At 46.1% G+C, this 27,766-nt stretch overlaps 2 protein-coding genes across 5 annotated transcripts in view; one reads left to right on the plus strand and one right to left on the minus strand.

Annotated features, from left to right (window-relative positions):
- Eip74EF (Ecdysone-induced protein E74) overlaps positions 1-27,766 on the minus strand; it is a 109,296-nt gene that overhangs the window by 74,640 nt on the left and 6,890 nt on the right. For 2 of the 4 annotated variants that reach the window (XM_034326417.2, XM_034326413.2), the window contains exon 1: positions 23,440-24,300. The exons of 1 other annotated variant lie outside the window; for it this stretch is intronic. The gene's annotated coding sequence lies outside the window, so the exon portion shown is untranslated. Of the gene's footprint in view, positions 1-23,439; positions 24,301-26,906; positions 27,320-27,766 lie in introns of those variants that run through there. One more of the 4 variants, XM_034326416.2, reaches the window with a different exon arrangement.
- On the plus strand, positions 123-14,949 carry Lsm11 (U6 snRNA-associated Sm-like protein LSm11). Its single transcript, XM_034326420.2, has 5 exons — positions 123-588; positions 682-748; positions 8,464-8,600; positions 11,503-11,641; positions 14,328-14,949. Exons 1-5 carry the CDS (start codon positions 271-273, stop codon positions 14,483-14,485), a joined length of 819 nt encoding a protein of 272 aa, XP_034182311.2. The 5' UTR covers positions 123-270; the 3' UTR covers positions 14,486-14,949.

Raw genomic sequence — 27,766 nt, forward strand, 5'->3', positions numbered from 1 at the left:
GTTAACATCCTCTGGGTTCTACCTATTCAAATATCGCTCGCCAAGACGATGTAATCGGGAGCAACGCGCTACCGCAAAAATTAATCGATTAAACCCAAATTAGTACTTTCCTAATGAAATGTTCTTCTATCTCTTTTTTTTACGTAACGCATCAATACCTAACGGAACAAAGATTTCTACGTTATTCTTTTCTCTAGCAAACAGTTTTTTATTTATGTGCGTCATAGTGAAAGCGTTAACGCACTTGATAGGCAAATATATTCGTAACCTATGAAATTCCAACTTTTACTGATAGAAGCATACATTTTCGTATCTAATTTAACTAAAAGTATGCATAAAATAAGAATATTCCTTTTAATCGTGGGAATTTCAAATCGCGCGGTGAAAACAACGCCAGCCAGTGGCGTTATGGCAGACGACGAGAGCAGTTCGACGTCCGACGAAAGTCTGGACGTGAAAAGTGTGAAATTTGATCCGATAAAAGCTCTCTACTCTTCAAAGATACAACTTTCGTCCTCGAAAGCACCCATTTACGACAATGTATGCAAGTTCGAATCGGTGCTGTTGGGTTTGGCCGCAAAATCGAAAGTGCGTATGCCTCGAAACACGTGAACAACGCTGACCTGCTATCGGCTGAGATATAGCATCCTCTATGTTCCCGTTTTGTTTTAATGGTTTCAGAAGAAAAATATAACGGACACCGTTGCGCAAGGGGAATCCTCTAAACGGCGATTTTTACCTGAACAAGGTAAGGTCTGCTCGATTCATCGCGTTTCAAAACGCGTCGTTTAATTGTCATTCCGGAAGAGTGAGGTTAGACTGTTTAATGGAACCTTCGGATGCTTCACGAGAGATGGCGACCGTGTGAAAGCTCTGGGTGCCATCGGGAGGTCGCAGTTTCATTCATGATAACTCGCACGTGGTATCAAATTTCAATATGCTTACGGTTAGCTAACACGAACGGTGTGTACGTACGCGGAAGTGGAATGGGGAAGTCGCGTGAGAGTCTATGACGGTTCGCAACCCTTTTTCACGTCGCGAAAAATATACCGCGTGACCGGTGAAATTTTCACCAAATAAAAATACGAAATCTGTTTCTCTCTCGAAACGTTTCGAATGGGTTCGAATATTTGAAAATCGGAAGTAGCGCTATTGGCGGATCGCGTCGCGTCGGGCTCGTCATCGAGTTAGATCGCTCCATATTCGCGAGATTCTCGAATGAATCATTCGAGCGTATTTTTTTATCCGTTTCCCCTTCTATTCGCCAGCTTCGTTCATTCTCTATAGTATCCTAGATATTGGCACATTTAATTTACGATACGGGCAAATACCACGAAGGTCGTCGGTGTGTCTAACGCATACTCGCGCGTGCACTCGCGTGGAATTTGACCTCCGCGAAAGTGCGTCAACTGGTGGAATCGTCGCTCGCTCTCGTTTCCTTTTTTACCGCGTTTGTCCTTTTATCGCGTGTCTGCGTCGCGAACGATCTCCGATGTCGCCGAGACCTTCCCTCGGGTGGTGTATTGTGCAAACGTCGCGGAATTCATCGACGGCCTAGAAGGTCTCTATCCCGAAATGTTTCGCAACCGCGGAAGCCTTCGAGGAACGAGCATCGCCGCGTACACGCAGGGTTATCGGACGTACGATCGTTATTTTTTCCCTCCCATCACCCGGTTCAGGACAACCATCATTTCTTTGGAATAAGCATTTTTTGAAATCTCGTCGCAAATGTTACACCGTAGATGGTTGGTCGTTGCGGGCGGTGGCGTTACGGGTGTATTACGTCAGACGAGGCGAACTGGCCTTTGGTGTCGGGTCTGGTAGCGGCGCGTTCTAGGCCTCGTCGAAACTTGACCGAAGCCCTGGCGCGCGTCACTTCTTAACCGTGATTCTGACACGGTGCCAAACCGAGGTCGGCTTAGATTTTCAGTGAAAGTGGCGCGGTTACCGAGCCGCTCGACGACGAAATTTCGGCACCGCGAGGCCGTGCACTCAGGGACGTACGTACTCGGTTACCTTATGGGGGCATGGAAAAGAGAATTAAGGAGACAGCGCGCAGGGTACTGAAAACAGGGAACGAGAAAGAGGGAAAGAAAGGGCCGAAGGGGTTTGATGTTCTTTGACGATAAACGAAGAGAGAATGGTCGAGTCCTCCCTTCGTGCGCCACCGGGTAGCCCGGGGGTATGTATCTATTGGCCTGCAGCCAATTACACCAGGCAGCCGATAAATCACGGATCCCTGACCCAGTGCAGTTTTATATTTACAGGGAACGTTGATGCGCGCGCGCGCGCGTGGACACAAACACCAGAGTGAAAAAGAGCGAAGAGGGGGCAGCAGTAGCCAACGTGTGGTGCTGGTGCCACTCGCCGCCACGGCATTCGCCTTGTCTTCTCTCTTTCTCTCTACGTGTGGATTGTATAGGGTTCTCTAGTGATAGGATTGATGATACTCGAATCGAAAAATATTGGAACCTCTTGAAACGATACCAAAATCAATACCAACCCTACGGTAGCCAAATGGATAGGCGTACTAGATACGATCCTAAATCTTAGAGTACTTTCGTTAATTTTTCGAACCTAACAGCGTGCTCGATAGCGGATGAAAATTCGAATACTAGCACCGATAGTATCGATACGGTATCGGTCCCAACACTATTCTGGTCGTACGACGATGCACTCTCGCGCGACACCGTGGTAGAAAGCAGCAGCGGCACCGAGTTGGAAAAAGACGCCGCTAGACGAGAGGGCTTCTTCCAAAGGGGGTGGAGAGGGGCTGCCCGTGGGACTGTATGAGTGAGAGGGGTGGGGTGTAGCGGCGTATACGTACGTAATGCAGCACTTGTTGCGCCCGGGCGTCGACCTCGGACTCAACCCGAGGCTCCGCGCCGGACTGACCGTCTTCTTAGACCGAAAATTTTGCGCGTTACATCGCGTAACCTCGACGAGGTCCGTCGACTTCCGGTCCCGACGCTTCGCGGGAAATTCCAAGTATCCTTCGGAAACTGTTGGTCCGCTCTAGAAAGCACCGTTACGGAGAAGGGGAGAAAGAGAGAAAGTCCGCGAGAAAGGTTAAGAAGAACGATTTTATCAGGAAAAATGCTGGTATATTGTTGTAAGTCCCTCGTCGGCACGATATCGAAGAGGATCGCGGGCGCAACGAGAGTCGCAGCAGCACTTGTTGCGTCCGGACGTCGACCTCGGACTCAACTCGAGGCTCCTCCAGCTTCGGTGGCCTCCGAACACGTTCGGCCGGAACTCTGATTTTCATGATCGCGGCTGCTTGCTTATGTAGAACGTAATCGAACCTCATTATCGTCGCTTAATTCATACTCTCTCGCGTAACGTTCGTAATCTTGAGCAGAAGGTTAGGTTACCGAGCCTCGCGGATCCATATTTTCCTTCTTAATCTTCTGTAATACACCCTGGCGGTGTTACGGAAACGGAGAGAAAGTTCCGTCGAGGAACCGAGAGTCCGTTGGAACAGCGGCGAGGCTAAGAACGATCTTTACCCGACCTAAGACAACGCTTACGTAGCCTCGGTGATAACGACGCGCGGTCCGTGAAACGTTAGAAGATGATGGCCTGGAAGTTGATATATCTCTCTCTCTCTCTCTCTCTCTCTAGACAACATTCTATTCTACTAGCCGTCTTCTGCGTTATTCTGCCTTCTAACGTTCGCCAGAGGAACGTGCTAAGCCATCGACACACCGCGTGTCGTTGGCTGCCATGAACGCGATGCAAAGCAGTGGACTGCAGTCGTTCGCCTCGAGTAACGGAATACACGTCGCGCTGTCGATGTTTTCCCTTCGATTCTCCTGCTGTTGCGCAATATTTATACGCGCGCGCGACGCGTGCATCCACACACCGCTCCTCTCACCGTGCACTCGGTGCACACACCACCGACCTAGGGGCATATCTCTTTCTTTTCTCTTAGCTCGCCACCAGGCCTGTCAAAGCTTTGTCCAGGGTCATCGGATACACGGAAGCGTTTCTGCTCGATGTTGAATTTCTTCGGAGAAAGATACGGTGATCGTCCACCTAAGGACTGACCGTGCCTAACGTTGCCCGACTTTGGTAGCGATCTAACGACACCGTTAGGCGGCTAAGCCTGTTGATAATCGTTATTTCCGATCGTGATGCGTCTTGGACGTTGCATCGGGACACCCGGTAGACTGGACGATCCAATTCCTCGGCCGTTCGTGTGCACGTACCCGCCGCCACGACCTATCCCAACGTAACAGATGACTATCGAGCACGCTGAAACGGTAGCGCTTCTCGCCCTGCTAGAATTTAGAGTAGCATCCTCCGTTTCTTTTTCGCTCCGAGCATTCGTTCTCTCGTGGAACGAGTCGTTTCTATGAATGGAGCCGATCGACGCGTGGATCCGTGTCATATTTCATTGCTGAATTCATCGGGAAACGAGAGGAAACGATAACCGGTTCGACAGTCTTATCTAACTTTCGTCGAAACTAGAACTATTGCGGAAATTCAAGTATTTGGATACTTATGTCTTTCAATTGAAATTTGTCAACGTAACACCGTATTGTATGTTCATTAGCCTCACTTTCTCTAAATATTGTATTAAGGTACCTGTAGCCTTTGCTACATAATGCTCCGATCGAAATCTGTGAAGGAACAATGCACGAATTTCACTGAGATCCATTGTTCGATGTATCCGACGATCGACCATTTCGTATCGAGAAGATTGATCAAAGATTTGCAATAAATCTGATGGTAATTAAAAGGTGGAAGGTGTGATTCTCCCTTCGATCATGTTTAATTGAATTCTAAACGATTGATTAACGATCAAAGAATTGATAATTGGTTTTCAGTCAATAACCGGGTGACATAAAAAACTCTATTAATAGGCATCCGGCCGGTAAAGCGTTCGTTACGTTCGTCTATCATCGATTCTGTTCTCGAGGAAATGCTATCGCGGCAAAAATTACCCAGATGCATCGTTGAGAATCTGTGATTCTCGATTGAACGATGCCTCCTCGTCGATCTACTTTTTCTTCGATCCTGCGCGTTGCTCGCTTCGCCTCCGGGGTAAAAGTGATTTCTCCTTTCTTCTGGAATCTCTTAACTTTCCTCTACGAGCCGTTCGCGCAATCGTCCACAATTTCCCACGACTAGACCAGGAAACCCGGTTGCGCCGTATGAAAACACGACCACGCGACAATTGTAGCGTGCACGCAACTGACTTTTCTGCCGATCGAATACATTTTCAGACCTAGTTTTTCCAAATTTTCCCAAGTACCTGACGTAACCAGAATCCGACGCCTCGAGATCCGTCATCCTCGGAAAGTATCGTTTCAGGTGTTACGTGAAAACAAAGCGCACCTCGTGCAACGGCAAGCTCGAGAGAGGAGAGGAAGGGAGAAGGGATCGAAAGGGCCTGGTCGCAAAAGTAACAGTACCTTACGGATAGTTCGCGTAAAGCAAACTCGCGCGAGTCAGCTCGTTTCCTCGTGTGCGTGTCTTCGCGTATGTTCTCGTGCGCAACACACCGTCGCGGTTTCCATTGGTATACACCAGCGAAAAGAAGAGAAAAAAAATACGTGCGTGAGTGTGCATAAGGGAGCGCGTGCGCGCACGTGCAACTCGATGGAGCGTAGGTACGTGTCGCGTGCGCGAACATACTCTCGTATGTGTGCCTATACGTGTTAGCTGGTGTGCGTGTGTTGGTAGAGAGGTCTGGTGGCTGCTCGGCTGCCTGCCTCGGCTCTCGGGTGCGCTGCCCGCCAGGACGTTGAACCCAGCGCGACTCAACCTGAGGATCATCCGCGGGTACAACCAGACCTGCTACTACCACCTCCTCTTCGCTCCTCCATCTCTTTACTCCCCTCTACAAGGTGGCTCGCGAGGAACGTTCGGTTAGCGAAACCGCGCCGATTTTTACGTAACTTTGCAACAATTTTTTGAAGAACCATTTTAACAATTTTCCTGAATTTCCTACTTTAACCCTTTTCTAACTCGTGTCTATTAATGATCAAATTAACGAAGAAAGTAAATAATTAAAAAACTTCTGATCCTTCTTTGAATTCAACTTTCTCGGAAACAAATAAAATTTTATCTTTCAGTTTTAATTAATTTTCTCAAGGAAGAATCGACTTTTTCTCAGTATAACGATTACTAGGACACCCTGTATTGTAACTCTCCTTCTCCACCTCCGCTACCGTGGCTGCTTTCTCTGTCTATCTTCTATTCTATGCTCTTCTTTCCCCGCTAAGCGATATTTCGTTGGCCGGCACACCGCGAGGTGGTACCCGGGACACCCCACCTGCCCTCGCGTACTAACATTCTCCAGGGGCCGTCGTACCCACCTGTATAGGATCCTCGCACGCACGCACGCACGGTAACAATTTTTGCAGGTAAACACGCATGTGGGATACGTGTGATGCGCGGTACGAGCAAGGTTTGTGGATACCGATTACAAATTTACGATTTTTTAATACCCTTGAACTTGGACGAGAGGTAGCAAAATCGGAGTACGTGTTCTTTTGTTTCTTCTTTAATTGAAAAGTATCGAAGCAAGATTGGAGCCAGGTTGCAAATTTACTTGGATGCCATCTCTAACGATAACAACGCGGTTTCATGAACGCAGTTGCACGGCTAACGGTTTCCATCGCGTTTCACGCACGTGAACGCGCTTTATCCGCTCCGCGTCAGGCCGGTACATAACCCGAGGATCGAAAAACTCCTCTCCTCTCTCTCTCTCTCTCTCTCTTGTTCTCGCTCTGGCCAGGCAAGATTACAGGGAAAAATAATGGCACGTTGGAGGTGGACGAGAGCGTTCTCCGTGATCTCCTCCTTTCTCCTCCGCTGTGTTCCTCTTTCTCCCGCGGCTTTCTCGAGCGCGCAAGATCGTTCAGGCCGATTGCATGGTCGCGAAGAGAACGAGAATCAAGCGACTACGGTGGAAAGCGAGTATCGTAAACGCGGAGGCGACCCTTTCGTGGCCCCGAAGTATTCTTCGTTTCTATCGTAAATGCCAGATACTATCCCGGCTGTAATTTCGATAATCCGTTTTTACGATAGGGTAGTTTCTAATCTCGTCATTAGACGACGTAGGTTTCATCTTGGAAGGGGGTGGAAATACAAAGTCTAATTCACCGACGGAGTCGGGATTAATCGAGGAACTCTTCGCCCTGACGTGTCCCGACGCTCTCGTCGAGTTTCTTATTTTTAGAAATCGCTCGACAACCGGCTAGTCTCGAAAAATTGGCGCGCGAACCAGCCGCGCATCGTCCGCGAAACGGCGTAGCACGTTCACGACTTTGGTCGGCTCGGCGAGTCGGAATTGGATCGGCGGCGCGACGATAGTGAAAGTGGCGCGTGGTGTTGTACACGCGGAAAGGAATAAAGAAAGGTGGAAAAGAAGCGAACGGCGCGGCGACGTTGGCCTGGCCGGTGCCAAGGGAGCGTAGCCGAGCGTACCGGCTTTAAGGTGGATGAAAGTTATCGGAGAAAGCCCGATTGGCAGCGTCGATGATCGGCCGCGAGTGCACCGCACCGAGAGCCGCCTCTTTCCACCGACACCTTGCCAGAGTAACGCGTAAATACGTGTGAAGCCGCGCGTGTAACCCCGGCCGCACACATCGGCGAAATAAGTGCACTCGTGTGTGCACCGCGTACTGCCAGTATGCAGCCTTTACGTAACTCTGCTGCGGCGTTCCTCTTTCCGCGCCGCGTCGCCAGGGACGAATCTAGCCTACTTCGATCCCTTTCGATTCACCCAATCCTCTCGATCGTCGATATTTTTTATCATCATCGTGTAATAAACATTTCGTTCAATAATTCGCGGTGAAAGATTTGGAAAAAGGAGTGAATAGAGATTTCGTTCTAGCAAGTCGAATCGCACGCGTGATGGTGCTAGGTGGTGCTAGGAGAAACGAGGAAAAGGAAGAAAAAGTAGTAGAAGCACGCGGCTCCTATAAGGATGAACGATGATTTGTCGAGCGAACCGACGAGGCGCGAGGGCTACATAAATTCTTATTAGCACTCCGTTATGGCGGCCTGTAAAAATCTGCCAGGATAATACCGAACGCGTTCACTCGTTAGCCTGATAACAATCTCGACTCGCTGGTAAATTTAACCCCTCCCCCCGTGACTACCCTTTATTCTCCTGGTCGATTCTTCGAGCTATCCCGTTGTTTCTGCGCACGCAATCCATTCTAACCCATTCGTGACTACGTCTTGCCTATAAGACAACCCTTACACGAACCACCAGTTTTCTTAATCACCTCATGGTTTTTTTTTTTTTTTGGATAGATAACGCGAGACGTAGAAGGTGCGTCGATGGTTGCCCTAGATAGATATTATAGAACGCGTAAGGTGCGTCGTCGATTGCTCTAGATAGATAGCATAGAACGCACAAGGTGCGTCGTTGATTGACCTAGATAGATATTATAGAACGCACAGGGTGCACCTAACAGCTTCCGAATCTTATGGTATGTGCAGAACCCGTGGCTGGCAAGAAGGCAGGAAGAGGAGGAGGGCGAATCACCGAAGGGAAAAATGTTCTCGCGAAAATGCAACAGGCTTTCGGCCCGCTTGGAATACTTCATGGATACATGGAAAATCGTGTTCGAGTTAAGGTAGGTCTATCGATGATCTCAGAATCTGTTTGCCAACGTCTTCGTAACGAAGACAAGGTGAAACAGCATTCAAGTAATTTCGATTCGTCTGAATTGACTCGAGAGCGGCATGGAAATTCGAGGGTAGTCCTGCGAAGGAGGGACTGTAAACACCCACGCCTCCCATTTCTGTCTGATCCCTGGCGCGTCGAAGCGCACGCACACGGGGCTGACACAGTTTCGCGACCGGGAGAGACACGTGCACGAAGGTAAAGGAGGACTGAAAAAAGCCCCGAAAGGTACGACAAAGGGAGGAAAGGAAACTGTTCGGGTCAACACTCGTCACCATGGATACGCGCGGGCCCTTCTTCGTGTCTCGTTTACGCCCCTGATCATTCTCTTCCTCGAACAAGGGAGAAAGACAAGGTTCGAGAAAGGGCCACTCTCCGATCGAGTACGCCTTTTCACCCTTAAGGAATGCCAAGAGAGAAAGTGCGCTAACGCGATCGCATCCCATAAAATCAACGGATGGTGCAATCTTAGCTTTCTTCCTCTTTTGTTATTCATCCAAGTAACGTTCCTGCTTCCGAGGGTTGTTCGATTAATTTCTTCCGTTATCGAAACGCTATTTGCACTGTCATAGCACTCTACTCTGATGCGATCGCACCCCTTAGATTCAAGGAGTAACGCTATGGCTGCTTTGTTAGGAATTTGCAACGAATCAGTTATTTTTCAGTCTGGTCACCTCGCGAGCAGAACATTCTTCGACGGGGAAACTGAATATCGCGTGTGAGTCAGACACACGGCGATCCGATGAAATCACGTGAAGACGTTTCTGGATCGTATCAGTACTCCGAGCGAGCCATTTTTCTCGCGGTCGGAAAATAAATCAACGAGCAAGGTCTTTGTGTTTTATTTTCATTTTCCTTCCATCATTAGAACGAAGAGAAATCGCTCGGTTGCGTCGCGTTGCGTTGCGGTGTGGGCACGCTCTCGTACCGACGAATCGGAACGTTATGCCAGCGAGGAAAGTAGGAAAAATTCACTTCCTGCCTTCTCGAGAGCGTTCGCAACTTCCTACTTCCATAATTAGCCGAGCGTTTGGTGATCGCTGGGGAACCAGATTTTCTGATCGACAGTAGGAAGTCTAAAGCCTGTCCCGTTGATTTCCTGAACCGAAATCAACCTTCTCTTATAGGCGAATTCTCTTATTCTATCGTGGAAAATCAACTTGGTTGCATAGGAAAATCTGAACGCGTACAGACAACATTCTTCGAGTAATAATAGTATTAACTCTCTGATTAAAACCGGCGCACGTGACGTTTGACCAGTAAAAGAAAAAGAAAAAAAAAAAGAAAGTTAATAATCATTAAATTGATGCAATTGATCTTCCTGCGGAAGCGCCACTCAAGTATTCGATATAAGTATTCTCAACGAGCGGAATCGAGTCCCTAATTAAACTTCTTTCGGAAGCGGAGCCTGTCTAACGAGAGACGGTAACGTGTTTCTCGATTTAATTACTTTCATTGCCTTTCATTCGCCACGTCCGTCGTTCTTCCAACGAAGAACCGTTCGTCCTTGGTTACAGATCCTAATCTGTAACCTTCGGATATTTGCCTGCATCCTGCAAGGAGGATTTTTATCCTCGCCGATCGATCGTTCGACCTTCGATTACGTCTCAAATCATCGAGGAAGAAAGTGGTATTGCCTTTTCCTCGGGATCTGGTCTCATCATCTTACGATTGCAAACGTAATATCAAGGTATAATAATGCGCGATTGCGTAACGAAAACACACGCAGGAAGAGAAGAAATAAAAAAAATACGTGTACATCGATTTCGCGCGAGGACAATCATCGATCATCGTTACGCCATTACGCCTTGGCTCGTCTTTATCGATGATTCGATGGTGTATTATCGAACAATTTTATTCTTCTTCGATTTCTTAAGTAAAAAATCATGTTAAGATTCGCATGCATAAACATTTTAGAGAGATTAAAAGGCAATTCGGTGCCGGTAGTTGAAGTAACCCAGAAGAAGCGATGATCTTGGCTCGATCTTGCCCGATGGAGTTCTAAATTTTCCGGTCTAATTGAAATCGCGAACCAAGCCTTGAGAGGTTCAACCCGAGTGATTCTCGATTCCCGATTCGCGATCGTCGACCCGCAAGTTTCCACGTTTTCGATCCTTGGACCGGCGCGCGGCGATTAAGCAAATCAAACAACGCGGTCGTCCTTCGCGTTAATCCTGTCCCGTTGGACCAGCAAGGATACGCCACGAAGGAATCTTGAGGACTCCTAGAATCGATTCTCGATCGCGTGACGATGCCGAACATTCTACTATTTCGAATCGAATCGAATCGGAGGTGTTGAAAGATTAGGATAAAGATTATTCGAAAATTATACAGAGATAGTAGCGAACATCGAACGGATAGGTTGGTAGAACGAGTAAGAGAAGGGGGAGTCAGAGTCAGAGTCACGCAATTAGTTTTCATTGCGACAAAGCCGGGTACATATATATCAGTGCGAAAGGCATTGAAGGGGGCCTTGCCATGGCCTGCACTTCCGCGTATCAGCCTGTTATCTTGTCTCGCGGCGTATCTGCGCGACAAACAACGGGCTTCGCGCTCGTTTTCTCGTAGACACGGTCGCGCGAACTGTCATTGATTGAATCGTCGCGTCGCGTCGCCTGGAAAGAAAGAAGCCAGGCCAAAACACACTCGGTACTTTCTTCCAGATGTTTCAGAACAATACGTGTCTTCAACGATCTGGGAACGACGACTTGAGAAATCTCTAAAGATAGAACAGGGTTATTCAATCCTTTACCAGCTATCCTCTTTTATATATCGGATCAAATAGTATTCGACGAGATTGACCCAGGAGGCTCCGATTTAAAAGGAATAATCGTTCGTCCTTTGTGCCGAAGGTCTACACGAGGAACGCGCGCGGCATAAGAGGACACGTGGAGGCATACGTGGCTGCCTTCGACAAGCACTGGAACCTCGCGCTCGAGGACTGTTTCGAGGTTTGGACCCGTAAAGTCAAGAGGAAAGCACCAGCTCTAGGTATATATATTTTATTTCTTTCCTCCGATCGCTTTGAATTCCAAAAATTACGAAATATTTGAGACTTGGCAATGAACGCGCGTTGATTCCCTATTAGTTTTCGGCATTTCCGCGTCTTTCTTCTACGAACGACGCCATTAATGTCGCGCTAGGAACATCTGCGATGAATCAGAAATCATTGGGATGCTAATACGGTCTATAAAAAGCAGTTGAAAGCTGTAACCTCCGACATTTGTAACGTGGCTCTCGATTCGAACGAGACGCGTTCGGCGCGATACGGCCCTGAATGAAAAAGAATTGAACCTCTGACAGGTATTCAAGGCTACCGGCTTGACGAGAAATTCTAAACAATGTCGCGGGTTCGATGAAAAATCGTGATACGGTGAGCAGGTAAAAAGCCACGTTCTTTTTTCTATCTGTTTCATGGACTTTCTTATGGAACAGCCACTTTCAGGATAACAAGCAAGAAACGTATTTCTATTTTTCTGATTGTGCAAGATCATTAACGCGTTCAAAGTCGATCGACTTATTTCTTTCTTCTATTGAAACATAGTATTCAGGTTCATTTCAATGGCATCTGATGTGACATTCGATTCTCGAATAGAAAAAGTTTAATTGTAAAACAATTTAATAGTATAAAGGTAGTTACTTAAAATTTCGACATTTCGATTAATGAGTATGATTTTTAATGATCTCAGCTAATTCATCTGCAATAAGCTGATATTTTCACCAATTTCTAAGAGGAATATGTATATATCCGTTGATCGACCTCGAAAGGAACGTTTCCACCGTACAATATATAAATCAGTATGCAAATTTTCAAATTATACATAATGGACGCGCGTTTCTGGCGTGCACGTTCAGAATTTTAATACGATGATATCAATAGGCGTAGTAACACCGGTCCCGTGTGCTCTTCGAGACCCGAGCAAAGGTTCAATTTAGTCCTTCCTACACTGGTCTGGCCATGAATGACTCCTACTACTCTCCGCTGTCAATGGAACAACGTTTGCATGCATCTTTTTCTATTTACGCGGCTCTAATTGATGCACGAATAGGGTACACGTTACTTTTCATAGCCACGGCCTCGCTCTTAAAGAACCGTGAAACGTTGTTACATCTGTCTAACGTTTCGAAACGTCATCTCCCTGTCGGTCGATATCGTATTTGTCTTCTATACTTTAGACTTTCCATTCGAACACGATAAAAATATGTCTGCCAGCTGTCCACACAATAAAACGATTCGAGGATCGTTCGTCAGAATTGATCGGATTAACAACCTTTTGGTAAACAGATTCCATAAAAGTTGCACTGGCGAACGCACGTGCCGACTGGCTAACCACGTGAATGAATGAAAACGTGTGCCGAAGGTTGTAGGGTTGTAACATGCGGCAGAGACGAAGAAGGAAGAAAGCGGAGGTGGAGGCGGAGGTGGTGGAAACGGAAGAGGAGACGAGGATGGAATCAAGAGAGAAAAGGGAGTAGTAGGAAGAGAAGGAGTGAAAAAGAGATAAAAGGATGAAAGGAGATAGAGTAAGGGGTCTTTGGCGTTGGTTGAACAGAAGGAGACGAGTGTTAGAGACAGAGAGAGAGAGAGAGAGAGAGAGGAAAAAAGAGGGAAACGAAGGACGCAAGGCACATGGGCCTTGTATCGAACGTAGCAACCACTACGTAGTCAAGGTCGGTCTTTGCCCCTAACGTTAAAGGGGCGTCCTAAGGATATATCGCGAGGGATACGACGAACCCTTCGCTATCGTACTTTTTCTACATCCATGTAAATAAAACTGGTTAATCACTCGGTCACTATTACGAAGCGTTCGTTAACCCTTCAATTGCAAATTTTAATGAAATAAACTACTCGTTAATACGGAAATCGTTTGTTTAAACAGTATAGGAAAATTAATTAAAAATCGACGATCATTTAATAATTTCCAAACTCTGACGAGTAATTAAATCAATCAACAACGAATCATCTAATAAAACTTGTTGTTACCGTTCTTATTGGTTGAAGAGTAAGAAGGTTATCCCCAGGAGAAGAGTAATCATGGTACAGTAAGAGTTCAGGGTTAGTTGGCCTACTGACGCACTTTAGGATATCCTGAGGGGGTCGAGAGGTCGTTGATACGAGGTAGCGAGGGTGGCAGGCCGAGCGACCTTGAAGAGCAACTTCCAGGATCGATGTCTGCCGAGCACACGTGTCCCAAGCGACTCCTCGTGCTTGCCTGCTCCCTTCTAACCGTATCGCCCTACGCCCTTCTGTTTCCCCTTCGAGCTCTGGCGGACACGTGCCAGCACATAAACAACCTTTCGAGAGTTACCTCGTGACCCGTCGACATTCTCTCTTTTCGCGGTTTCTTCGTGACGTCAACCTCTACATTTTCTTTCTTTCCTCCGTTATACTACTCTATCGATCTACCCCTTGCTTATCCTACGACCGAAAAACCCTCGACGCAAAAACGTTCTATTTCCTTCCAACCCTTTGAAATTCAACAAACCAGATTCCATCGGCGATCGAGATTTTAACTGTGCTATTTTAAAAATATTACAAATTTCGAAAAGGTGTAAAAATCAAAAGTTGTGTAATTATTTTTAGTAAGCTCCTAAGGTCTAAAAAGATCTACTTTCTGATTCTAACTGATGGGAGATAAGTGTTTGAAATTATTTGAAATTGTAAATTATGCGTTAGGTGGTAGGGGCACAGCGATCCCGAAACAAGAGGACAACGATGCCGCGCCCAAAGTGGTCGTGAAGAAGATCGAGGGAAAGAAGGAGACCTTGGAGAGACACGTGCCGCAAATGCTACTGAGGGGAGAACAGGTCGCTATAATCGTCAAAATCAATTGAGTCAGTGAATACGTCCTGGCACACTGGGAACGGACACTCGTGACGTCACTCGATGCCTTCTCGACGCATCAAAACGTACAAGCTACGATTTACAATCTTCATTGTACAACTTATTTATTTTTTCTTTTCTAACCGTGCGTTTTCGTCTTTCCACGTACGATACCTGTGGCGATTTCGAATAAACGTTTACAAATGTTTCCCCCTAGTTCTTTGAATCTATCCAGACACCCGCGACCGGTGTGAGTCTACGCTCCTGAAATGGCACGCGCAGAAAGTCGAAACCTGGAACTTGCCTAGCTCGTAAACTTTCTCGCAATGGGCGCAGGAATTGTTTTCGAAAAGAAAAACTGATAACTTTTGAAATTTATGTAAACGAGTGTTAATTTTCAAAAAGCTCCAAATTTCAAGTTCGGAATCCTTGGATCAATGTCTTTTCCATAATTTAAAAATTAATCAATGTATTAAAGATATTAAAGACTTATAAGGAAAAGAAACAGCAAGATACCTCGCTGGATGGATCTTGCTAATCCACAGCGTGACCATCGACAAGGAAGTTGCAGGAGAAGAAAGTAAACCCGTAATTGTTCGACTACACTCTGTCGCTGCTTTAGAGTAATTCACCGCCACGAATGGCTGCTTTTTTTTCCTGGTTGCACGTTAACCATCTCTCTTTAATGTGCTCGTGGAATGCACATCTTAAGAAATAAGAAAGTTTCGATCGATTATGCGAAGATGCCAGCAGAGTGATTTCAAATTTACGAACACCGTCGTACCGTCTATAAATAAGCTTGATCATGTTTTAAAATGACCACGTAGGTTTAGGAAGACAACGATGAATACGATAAATATTTCCTAGCTTCCTTCAACGAGCTTTCCCATTCCAGGAAGAACAAATGAAATCTTAAAGGACACGATATTCGCACCAGTTTCCTTTCTTACAGCTACCTATAATTACAGTAAGGATTTTTCTTCTCTAGCACGATATACCTAGGCGAGTCTCTTTCGTTTTCTACGTCGCAGAAAAGTGCATCCACATCGTGGTTCGTGCCACGGTGAAAGCAAGAACCCTGTGGGTCCCCCTTGTCCCCTAGATTTACCCAAGGGGCGCACAATCCCGTGGAGGCCCTCTCACTTTCGCTCTCCGGAGAAAGTCTGCCCGTTCCCCGTCCCACCTCCTCGTGAACGGTATCCCCCCGGTTCTCCAGGTGTCTGACCACCACCTTCTGTCCCTCCTTTCGTACACGTTTCCTCGACCCTTCCTCTAGGCCGCCCCTGATTTTGCTAAAGCACTTATGCAATTTGCATTTCTTTCTACATTTTTTTTTTTTCTTTCAATTACGGTGCCACTCGCTAATGATTCACGCGAGAAAATTTTTTATTTCTTTTCATTTTCGTAAATTGCACGAGCGTGTAAACCAAGCTTAAGAGAGGAACAGGGAAAGAGAGTTAAGTCGGTTCCTCTCTGTTCCTCCGTTCCCCTTCGCGCCACTTGTGCACTTCTTCTACGGTGTGCTCTCGAGTCGACTGGGGGTTAATGCACTCCTAGAGCAAGGCATAACCTTAGCCAGGGCCCTGCAGAAGCGCGGGAATCTCGGCGATGTCGGATACGCCGTGCAACGCGACTGTAACTTTAGTTTACGGAATCGGTATGGTTCAATAATCGCGGTACCGGAAGATACTTTGAGAAACGATATCGGTAAAAGAGGACCCTCGACCATTCTGCAACTGGCCCGACACATGGTATGGCCGATAGAAATTTCATTGCATATAAAGATACTCGCAACATTCGAATTGTCGTTTCTTCGATAGTAGTCGGAATAGTTGCTTCTTATTTCTCGATACTTCAGTTTCGTACAATAACGATTCGAGGGTAAAGAAAGTAAAGTCGTACGAAGTAAATTTATTCCACGATTCTTTCCTATCTTTCTTACAAGAGGACATCCTAAACGTCGCGTTTCCTCTTCGATGATGGAATTGAACGCAAGTAGAATTTCTTTCAAGTGTCGCGCGTTCTTCTGCGGCGAGCAGATACGAGCTTGAAAAATGCACGGACGACGGTCATCGAGATTCGTGGACGCGAAACCTTGGGTCTTATTGTCTACGAGCGATAATTGGATGTACTTGGCTACACAGTATCACGGTCTCCGCGTGTATGTGCGCGTCCATGCCATGCTAGGATAGAGAGCGAATAGTTTATCTCTCGTCCCTATCGATCTGTCTCGCTCTTTAGCGCTAGACGATAGAGTATAGAGGTGTACGACGGTCCAGGGCCGACTAGACGACCGCCTTGGAGGCGTAATGACGATCGTAGAAACTCTCGAGGCCGGTCCACACACGAGGTTCGAGAGAGTTTTATGAATGCGCGAACGTGATAGGAGATTCGAAGAAAGACAGACAGACACGCATCGATATCGTACAGGTATCGAGTTTTAACGCTACTCTAACGTTACTACGATCCAAGAAGCCGAACAATGATAACGATAATCCACCGGATAAATTAGGATGGATTCTTTTTTTTTTTTTTCATTCCGCCTTTTCCGCGAATTTGGCGGGAAATCACCGTCGCGCACGAATTTCCGTGTTCCTTACGTAGAAGTCGTTCCCAATCATTTTATTTCAACCGAGGCCGTCACGTTTCCTTAATTATATTATTCCAATCGACGCGTTTACCGGGATTTAAACTTCGGAATTCATCCGGTCCCGGGAATTATTTAATTTCGTTCAAGGCGTTCGATTTCCCTCGATTTCGCAACCAGTCAACAACGTGTCGCATCCAAAATATTTACCTAAGAACAACCACGTCGATACTCCGGTGTTTTAACAGCGTTGCAAAACGATTTGCAGTCCATAAACAAAGCAAGGCCGAAGAAGCAAAATGAAACGAAACCGAGAGACCTCGGGGAAAATTCCAGATCGCGATCTGTCCTCGAATTTAAACGATAATGAGCAAAGAATGAGAGATTAACGCGTACTATGAACCAACAGTAAACTTCATTGTTAAACGAAACGTCGATCATTATCTAGACTCGGCTATTCTATGAGAAACCGTTCTTCTATAAACTTAGTTGCAATCACCGGCTCGAATACGATAAGATTCGTCTATGTCTTCACATTTCGCGAAAATGACCGTCGGTAAACAATGATTTCTGTCCGAAACGATTGATTTATGCAGAAAACATGACGCAAATCAGAGAACTCTTCGTCGCTCGCCAAAGATTTGGCGCGAAAGTTGGTCCTTTAATAAATCCAACGCAGCAACGGTCGTGAGTAAACGAAGGAAAAGATTTCCTCGCGCGTAAGTCGCGTCCATTGAAACGAGCCAAAATCAACGGGAATCGCGATCGGCAATTGATTTTGAAAATTGAACTTCGCGGAGATGGTCGCGCGTGGGCATCTGCCCGCGTAAACGCGTGCAAAAACACGCACACGTGTTTTGTTCGCGGGGCGAGGTGTTGAAAATAACCTCTTAAACGTCCCTGACGAGGCGGGAATGTTGAGTTAGCCGCGAATACTGTGTTAGCTGGTGATTTGCACTTCCTAGTCGCGGCTCGTACGCACCAGCAACGCGTACACACACTGATATGCATTCTCTAAGCGACGAGAACGCACACAGCCAGGTGAAACGTATTCGTACGATGCAAGGTTCTCTGTGTCCGGTGTAAAACTAACAATAATAATAAGGTTGAGTCACGTATGGGGCCTTCGAGAGCAAAGAAGGGCCTTGATTTCTGCCCCGGGCAAGGCAAAGATCTCTTTCTCTCTCTCTGCCATTCTCCGTCAGCCGATCGTTTCTCCTCTGGCTCGATTCGACGTGCTTTTTCGGTGCTAACTACGCGAACGGATATCTACGTCACATAGAAACCCACACTCGAGGGCAACCTGATCGTAAAACGGTCGTTGAAATCTACACAGAGACAGTCTTACGAATCGGCCACGAATAATTGATAAGCGACCTTGCGATTTAATCTATTATTTGGTACTGCTTTTCATCGGAACATTGGAAAATTATTGTCTTCCCCTTTTTTATCGCGTGGGACGGTGTTTGATCTATAAAAACACGTTTTACAATCCGTGTCTACTCGAACAACGGGCCTGACAATAGCACGCGCGAAACGCCGTCACCTCGGTTGATTGGCCGACAATCGACCAGCAACTCGAACGATTAGGTGCTTCGATCAATCTTCGAATTTGAACAGCTTTTGGAAATATTCGAACGTTCATCGCGAGTCGATAGGAAGGTCATTAACATCGGCGATCATCTTATTTATTACCAATTAATTGGTAGTACCGGTTAATTATGACCAATTCATTTATTTCATATTTTACCTTGGCGACAGGTTTGATTTATTTTCAGAAATGAAAATTTTATCGATGACAGCGAGATCGATTGAAAAATTCGCAGCCTCATCTAACGACTTCATCCAACACGTACCAATGACAAAATGTTCTCTGTGTTGTGATAATTACTATGTTTACGCGGTATCGTAGAGACAAGCGCGATCCAGAGCAACGTTTTACACGCGATTATGTAAAATATACACGGCGAGTGTTAAACAGTACACGTTTTCAATTATTCGCTCTGACTGGATACGAGTACAAAGATCAATTATACTGCTTTTTAGCGAAGCAACGTTTTCTAACTGCATGTACAGGATTCCAGGTAAGAAGCTACGAGTTACTTAGGGATAACGGCGTGAAACATGCATATTCATACTGGAAATAAATAGAACTTGGTATACGATCCTGGTCCCAGTTACATTTAAAAATAGCCCGTCGCTTCTGATATAACTTTTTCATTATGAAACCGATACATATTGTCGCCTCTGCAACCCGTTTCCGTGCACCGTTGAAACCGGTTCAGCTTGTAAGATCTCTGTGAAACGATCTCGTCACACATTCTCTCGTTTATTCGAAATTCGATGATCCTTATCAAATATTCGTCGAATAAGAGCAAAAATCAAACGATGATCTGTTAACCCGGATCGTGCCGAGTGCTTATCATTCGCGTTACTTCGTCAGAGAAACGTTTATCAGAATCCCACCCACGCTTTTCGCCGATTTATTTCCGCCTTTGGACATTTAGACGTTTACTGGCACATATTCTCGTCACGAGTTAATATCTGCCATTCAATTCCAGACGAATGAATGAAAGCTTCAACTCCGATAAACGCATCGTACAGGGAATTTCAAAATTGATAATCCTGCGGAGTCATGGAAACGAAAGAGAAATTCGGGTGAAAATTTTTCAACTGAATGGTACAACAATCTCGCTCGACGTAATGTTGGCTTGAACGATGTGCGATACAAGACACTCTCTACCCTTTTGGCAAGATTCTTCAAGACGAGAATAATTTAAGCCTGCACGTGTTGCATAACGAACCCGAGGGAAAATAAAATCACGGACAAACAAAGGAAAAACCGTGATTCTCGGCAAACAGGTCTCTACTCTTTCTTTGTATTCGTGGTAGAAGAGATAAGAGAGAAGCACGTGCGTCGAGATACAAATCCACGTGGTACCACGCGATCTTTTCTAACAATTAAATTGTAAATTTTAATCACTCCTAAGGAGCGAATCAAGTTGACGGCCTAGCCGCGTGAAAGCGATGATTTATCAACCGTCTGCATCGTTGCAACTTTTATTTTCTTTCAGATGTTCGTTCGAATCTCACAACTTCCCGCGCCGATAATGCAATCGTACGAACAACTCGACAGTGAACGAAATGCACGATTGTGTACCTTAATCGTACATTCTGCTGTTTTGAAGGTAAACTGTTTCTCAAGGCGAGGATAAACTCAGCCGACGAATAATTGTTTAATCGACGCAGCAATAACATTTGATTCAGCATTATTCTTACCTCGCGCACCGATCGTGAAGAGAAACGAAACGGAGAACCGGCCGTGCTAAAGACACCGTCTTAAATGCTTTTTCTTTTTAATTGGACGACTGAAGCAATACAATTGTAAACTGGCGTGTTTATTAAATTGAAAGAGACCTTTACAAAACGATCACCAGTTGTTATTTCGCTAAATAAAAGACTTACACGTACTGCAAAGGTAAAAGAGAAGGCAGGAGTAGAACGAAGATTGCTTCGATCCGAGGAAAGAATTTTCGTTACCCTTGACCATGACCGCGTTTTTCATGGTCTCTATGGGGCGAGCAACACACCCATCAGGGAGAGGATCGCTATGGGTGTTACGTCAACCGAGCAGGGTCTCCGGTGCCCTGTTCGAGAAAGGTTACGACCAATCTACAACGTGTCCGCGAGACTCCAAGGTTATACCGTGTGCTACGTGTGAAGCAGGGGCGAGATTATTCGGAAAACGCGTGTGGTAGGTGAACGTTTGAGTAGGGGACCAGGTAGAAGGAGAAGAGGACCAGCACCTCGAACCCCCTCCTCTATGCTTGCCAATATACCTGAGAGAGTCAAGGCTCTGGCCCAATTCGAGTTCGTAGACCTAGGCCAGACACTTCCAGCAACGAATCCCGTACCCGAATATGCCTCTCCTACTACACCTTTGTTCCTATATGCTGAAACTACTACTTGACATTGCGACTAAACAGGGATAGTTTGGATATGATAATACGATTCTGAGAATGAGGCTTCGAAAAGTCTTAAAGCGAGTGTAGAAAGGTTTGACCTACGCGGATTCTTCAGCTTCGGCTGTAAGGTCATTTACTTTTACCAGGCTACCTTCAAGGCTCGTGTATCCCCTCGTTCTTAGGGCTTGAGAAGACATAATGTTCGCAATACAGAATACGATAGAAAGATGCAGATGAGGGATCTATCTGCAGGCTGTTTGAAAACACAAAGAAATGCACTCACGGATGTAATTGATTCGAAACAAGACGTTATCCGCGGATCATTTCCTTAGCAGACATCTGCTAGGTAAGAAAACATTTAAAAGATTATAATGAACTAGTGATGTGCGGCCCGACTGTTTCGGGTCAGGTCGGATAAAGTCGGATAGATTCTTATGTACTTGTTAATACTTGCAATAAGCACGTGCAAAATCTGTTTTATGTGGAAAAATAATACTTGGAACGGATTTATTTAAAATGAATTTCATTCCATGATTTTGAAATACACCGATTCGTCCGAATCTGCCCGACTTTATCCGACTTGACCCAAAATAGTTGGACTACCCGACTGCACCCCGATTTTTTCCGAGCCCGTAATATCGGGTACCCGCACATCCCTATAATGAACGCATACGATGCACAGGCTCGTTCAAAAGATATCCTATAGAAGAGATCATTATTTTTGGATGTCGCGTATGTATAACAAACTCGCGCGGCCGAGTTGCGCGAAAACGTAAACACAGATGCAGACCTCGCTCTTGAAAGCCAGACACGTTGCATACATTGCGATCTTATCGAATCGGTAATTGCTGTCATTCGAAAACAAAAAATTATAGAGACAAAAGGTGGATCGAGGCGAGAAGAGACGTAGCGATCCATTTAATCTCTCGCGATCAATTCTTATCTCCGATGCGCCAACGGTGCAACGGAAATGCAAGAAAAATGCATCGCGCTAACGTCGATCGTCGCGATTGAAACGTACACGCGTAGTCGAACAGTGGACCTCGCGATGCTAGGATACAGATTTTCGTAATTCTACGGCGTTAATTCCCGTAAATATAGGAAGCGCGGGATACGCAGATCCGCGTATGCACTTGTGCGCGTATTCTCGTGCAGAAATAAGACGCAACTATATTTCGTCCAAGTATTTTCAGCCTAGGCCAACCTTCGGGGTCTTCGAGCCATCTGTCTTCCTCTTACTTTTATTTCCTCCCTCTATCATTCCTCCCACTAGATTCTTACGTACGCTTGGCTACAACTCAGAACACACTTCGTGACTCTTTAATATAGTTAAGAGGTTTATAGTAACGCGCGTTTCGCCTTCCCCGTCTCCCTCTAATCTATCTGTAATTCTCTAATACGACTGCTTGTTACGTGGCGACCTTCGTAACACCCAGGGCCGAGGGCCAAAACCGTCTGCGGTGTGTTTAGTATCGCGCCGGTATACGTACGATAAATATTGAGATGCCGCATCAGCCGGCTGAAGCTATAAGGGCCCTGTAACCTCGCGCCCCATATAAACCAACGTCCCTGAAGTTTGGTAACCACGTGGAGCTCTTCGCTATCTCCTCTCACCTATCGGCCAAAGTTTACGCGAACTTGGACATATTTACGAATAACGATTAATTTTTCATTACGATTAAATATTTATCGGCTACCTTTTAATTTACCTTCCTGTCTATCACCCTTTTTAACGCGAAACTAACGTATTCATGAGAAAGATAAGGATCTATGCGTGCATCGACAATGTTGCATCGCTCGGTTATCTTTGCTCGAATCACTCGATACGGTTATGATAATTTTATATAATCGATAGAATAGTAACGCGAGCTACAACCGCGCTAAGCAAGAGAAGGTGGGAGAAAGGAAGATAGAAAGAGAGGTATCGATTCGTAAAACGCTATTTACAATTGCGTTCATAAAGTGACGCAGAAAACCGAGCATACACCATAGAATTTAATCGTTTTTATGTAAACCGATATCTCGTGGTACACCGAACCATAATGCGTGATCACTTCCTTGATCGTATGCGATTACCGTCCGGTTGCTTATTTTCACCCCGGCCGAGTCCTGCCACCGCCGCCGCCACCACCACCATCGCCATCGCCATCACCACTTGGCGAGATTCGCTTTTACCCGGTGAAAAGATTCCGTTAGGTAATCCCACACAATCCGTCATTCGATCGCAACGCTTTCATTTAAATCGCTATTTATTGCATCGCCTCTAATGCTTTGTCAAAGGAAATCGTGTAGGTGGCGTACAGGACGCCTTTGAATCTACCGCCATTTTCGTTTATACATATACAAATCGGACAATTAAAATTAATCTCCTTTCCCCAGATCGTTCGAAAGAATCGATATTGATTTCCCTTACCTTTGCGTACCGGTTCAAGATAGCCGATGGGGATACGCGGAAACGCGGGTAATACGGGTCGGAGGACGTTCTCCGTTTCTGCACACCGGTTTCTTCCGCACACACTCTACTACCGACGACAGTTCCTCTTCCACTTCGATACAAACTCCACTGCTTACGACTCACCGAAAACGTAAACAAACTCTGGTCGAGTCGAAGCGCGTCCACAATGACCGGCAACTATCGTATCAACAAAGAATCGAAACGGCAGGAGATAAGATAGAACCGAAAAAAAAGAAAGGAATGCGTGTCCAAGAGAGCAGATCGCGTCGCACGCGATTCGCGGATGCGCGCGCCGACCGATGCGCCAAACGATGCACTCGCGATTGTCTTCAACTATCGTTGAAAATGTTTCGTCTTTTATCCGATAGCGACGATTCTCCACATATGCACCCGTGCACAATTAGTCCGATACGAAACGTATCTTGTTCGTAACACACTAATAGACACCACAAAGCCTAATTGAACGTCCGATCGGTAAGATTTCGCGGTACTGACTGACTGACTCGAGTGACGCGCAGTCTCGTGTCGCGAGCTACTCGACCGCGGGAAATTCAGGAAGCTCCGCTAAACTAATGCTGCTACCCGCGATTATGTTCGCGGATCCGTTTCACGATTTCGGGTGCTATCCGTTCTTCCTCGTCCGATATTCATTTACCGCGGTCGTGGGGCGTGGAGGGGTCGTCGACGAACGGATTAGAAAAGGAGGAATCACCGGTAGACGTAGAAGGAAGGAACGAACGAGTCTTTGGCCGAAGCGCGAAGGAACACTGAACGTAATGCGCGAGCGGCGAAGCACGGTTTGCCTAGCCTAGCCGCCACTAAACGCCACTATCCTAGGTTAGACACGCTCGCGACACTCTCCCTCCCTCTTCACCCTCTCTATCCCACTCCAACGAGCTCGCGCTTCTTCCTCTGTCGCGCTCGCGTGCTCTTACCGTCGATCCATCCTCCTCCCGCCTCGCCGTCTTCCCTCTTTCTCGCGCACAACGGATCTATGTACATAGAGTACGGGGGGTACACACGCCGTGTGGATTCGGAGCGGTACCACAGTGGGGGCACGTAAGGCCATAGCCACGGCCACCGAGTCGCACACTATCGCAAACGAGCAGCAAGCGCATACGTAGACGCAAATACACGTACACTGGCACGTATACACGTGCCGGTTCGCGGTAACACACTGGCGCAACCGCCTTGGTCGCTTCGTATCTCGCGTGCGCGTGCGCGAGCGCACCGTTCCGTTCCGTTCCGTTCCGTTACGGAGCCGTAAGAACGGAGTCCGTGCTTGCTTGTCGCGCGGAACCATTTCATGGGACTATTTTATATTATGGGCGAAATCGCGATGATTTAACGAGGAAACCTTGTTTCGCGATCAATTATAGAGAACTGGAACCGTTTCATTCTGATAAGTTTTTGGTACGATGTAGTCGGCGTCTGTGTTACGGGAATCAGATTAGACTGTACGAGTATGAATTATGGATAGAATGTTCCACTGTACCAATATCTCAGGCAAATATGTTTGTACAGTTGTAAAAAATTAACTATTTTTAAACGAACGCGTTCTTATTTGCTGGATAATGGGGTCATTTACCTTAGACTGTGCACGTAATTTGTTCTATATTCGATAGAGGTATTCTAGTCGGTGCACATATGTATATCCCGGGAATGTACGTCTTCATGAGCCGCGAGGGTGTACGATAATGTAACCACCGTGCGACTGAATGCAATAAGAAGGGACAATGTGTCCCTTCGTCGATGTCTCGTTCGGTAAGCGTGGTCAGAACGCGTTGGCATTCAAACGACTATTTACGCGTCTTGTTATTGCGACGAACAGCACACGCGCAGCTTAGCTCTATCGAAATCCCGTTGAAAAAAAATCAGACAAAGCCGCAAATCGTCCTTCGCGTACCGATGAAGATAGCTTCGCGATACTTTGCCGCGAAACTCTGACGCGTTTCGCTTCGCGAACGCGATGAATTGGAATTTCTACGTTTTCCAAACGCGGGACGAATTTAGATCGTAACGGAAATGCGATCCAAAGGACGCGATCGCCTCGTTATCGTAGACAAACACGATGCACGAGTGAACGTTAGATTAGAAGGCTATTAATGACCCGTTCGCGTCGACGCGATACGAATGCGCTCGCTCTGCGATGCATTTATCACTGCGCTATGCAAATTACGATGATTAATGTTGAAACGTCAAGAGTGAAACATTTCGCCAAAAGTTTGGAAACTTGCAATTTTTCAGTAGTTAAAATTATGTAATCCCTCGTTTAACCACGATGTCTAACATTTATAAATGATAAATAACACGGTTAAATTAGACTAATATCAATGGAAGTTGGACAGATCGTGTGCGGTAGGGCCGAAGGGTGGAAGCGAGTAGTACAGGTCCGAGTTTGGTCAGACAGGCAGCGTTTGATCCCAGGCGTTCACCGGTTTGGCTTATAACTCGACGACTGCCACGGATGGCAGACTCGATTTCCGAGACTTTCTAACGAAAGTGCAAGTCTTTTCTTCTAACCGGCTACCATGCAACGCAACCGTCCTCGGCAAGACTTTCGCGCGTTTTCCGTGGTTTCCCAGCGAGGACGAAAACGTCGAACGCTTCCTGGCTGACTCACCGTTGCGTCTCTTGTTAGAAATATCTCGATGGTCTTTGATTCAAACAAAAAACCACAAAGAACCGTTTTAATTGGCACGCGTTCCTTTGTGCGCGCGTAGCTATCTTTCGTAGAATTATTTAATTAGACAAATAATCTGGAAAAGGTTTCACAATCTGAAACGTCGATTAACCTTCCGTTAATGTATCAGCATCAGTACAGAATATTAATTAGAATTCGAACAGTCGCGTTCGTCGAAAAGTTAAATGAAAACGGAAAATTGAATGGAGGAAGTTGTTCGGAATGAGTTCGACCTTCGTATCGATTCGTGGGTCCCAAGCAAAAGGTATTCTAACATTTAAACGTACAGAGGTGGCTGCCTGCGGCACACAGTCAAGGTCTCGGCTCGTCGACTTTGCCGTGACATAAATATTCGGGGGCCTTTTCGGGCCCACGTTCGACAAACAGAGAACGCGTGAACTTGACAAGTCGAAAGCTAAAGAGAGGGACAAGGAGCAACGAGAAAAAGAGACGGGTGTTTCTTGTAATCGTCCATCGGGAATGGACGACCCTGAGAACCGCGAGATTAAGCCATCATCGTCATTCTCGAACGGAAACATTCTCTCTTTGCCTATCTTAGCTCGCCTTCTATTCAGGAAAAAACAAACGAGGGTCATTTAATAATTAAACTGAATCGGTAACCGAAAGGGTAAGACAATTTTTAAAGGGGGTTTCCCTGAAAACCTGAACGAATATAAAAAGAATCATGGTGTTCGGTTCGCTTACTGATTAAAACCACAGCACGCCCAAAGCGCACACATACCTCGTTATTTATGCTTCGTACACTAGGACTTAATAAACTTTCACTGGCCTCTCACTGACTTTACCAGACTTCTCGTATTTTATCGCGAAACTTGGAGCAACGAAAACGTGGATAACTGTTCGTGTACAATAACTATAGACACCCATATCTATCTATCTCTAGCTGGCTCAGTTTCGAAGCCGTGAATTTTGTAGCCTCTGTACTCCTCCGTCCCTTCGAACGTTCTGACGAGACGCACTTGGTCGCATCCGAAAAGAATTAATGGATTCTAATATATAAATAAATGCACTTCAAAGACTTCGCGTTCCCCCACCCACTTCCGTTTCTCTTCCTCTCATTCCTCAAACGTGGGACGTTGCCCCATTAGCGAAGCAGATATAAGTGCTTGCGAGAACTCTAGTCAATTTAACGAGGTTAAACAAAAAGAAAAGGAGAAAAAATGAAATCCTCTCTCCCTGGTTCTGACGCCAGAAGTACGCGTACGGCTTCTCTAAACACGAGCACAGAAACGCTTTCGCGTAAAACATTGCCGTTCGTGCGATCACTCTCGCTTTTCACCTGGCCGAGTGACAAAGATTCCGTCCGATAGAGAAATAGATTAAACACGCTTCTTCGAAAGCGTTCGCCAATTCTCTATGCTATTTCTATCGATTCAATTCGATTTACCGTCGCTTTATTCTTTCTTCTTTCATATCACCCGACCAGGAGAAAGTATATTACAGAAGACTTTAACTTCGAAGCTAATGAATTCATCAGCGAGGCTAGCTATGTTTTCCCAGTTTTAATATTTCACCGATCGCTCGTGGTACTAGGCTTAAATTGTAAGACACCGGTTCACCGAGTGACTCTCACTTTTTACC

Source organism: Osmia lignaria, chromosome 3 (assembly GCF_051020975.1).
Source record: "Osmia lignaria lignaria isolate PbOS001 chromosome 3, iyOsmLign1, whole genome shotgun sequence".
Taxonomy (NCBI): domain Eukaryota; kingdom Metazoa; phylum Arthropoda; class Insecta; order Hymenoptera; family Megachilidae; genus Osmia; species Osmia lignaria.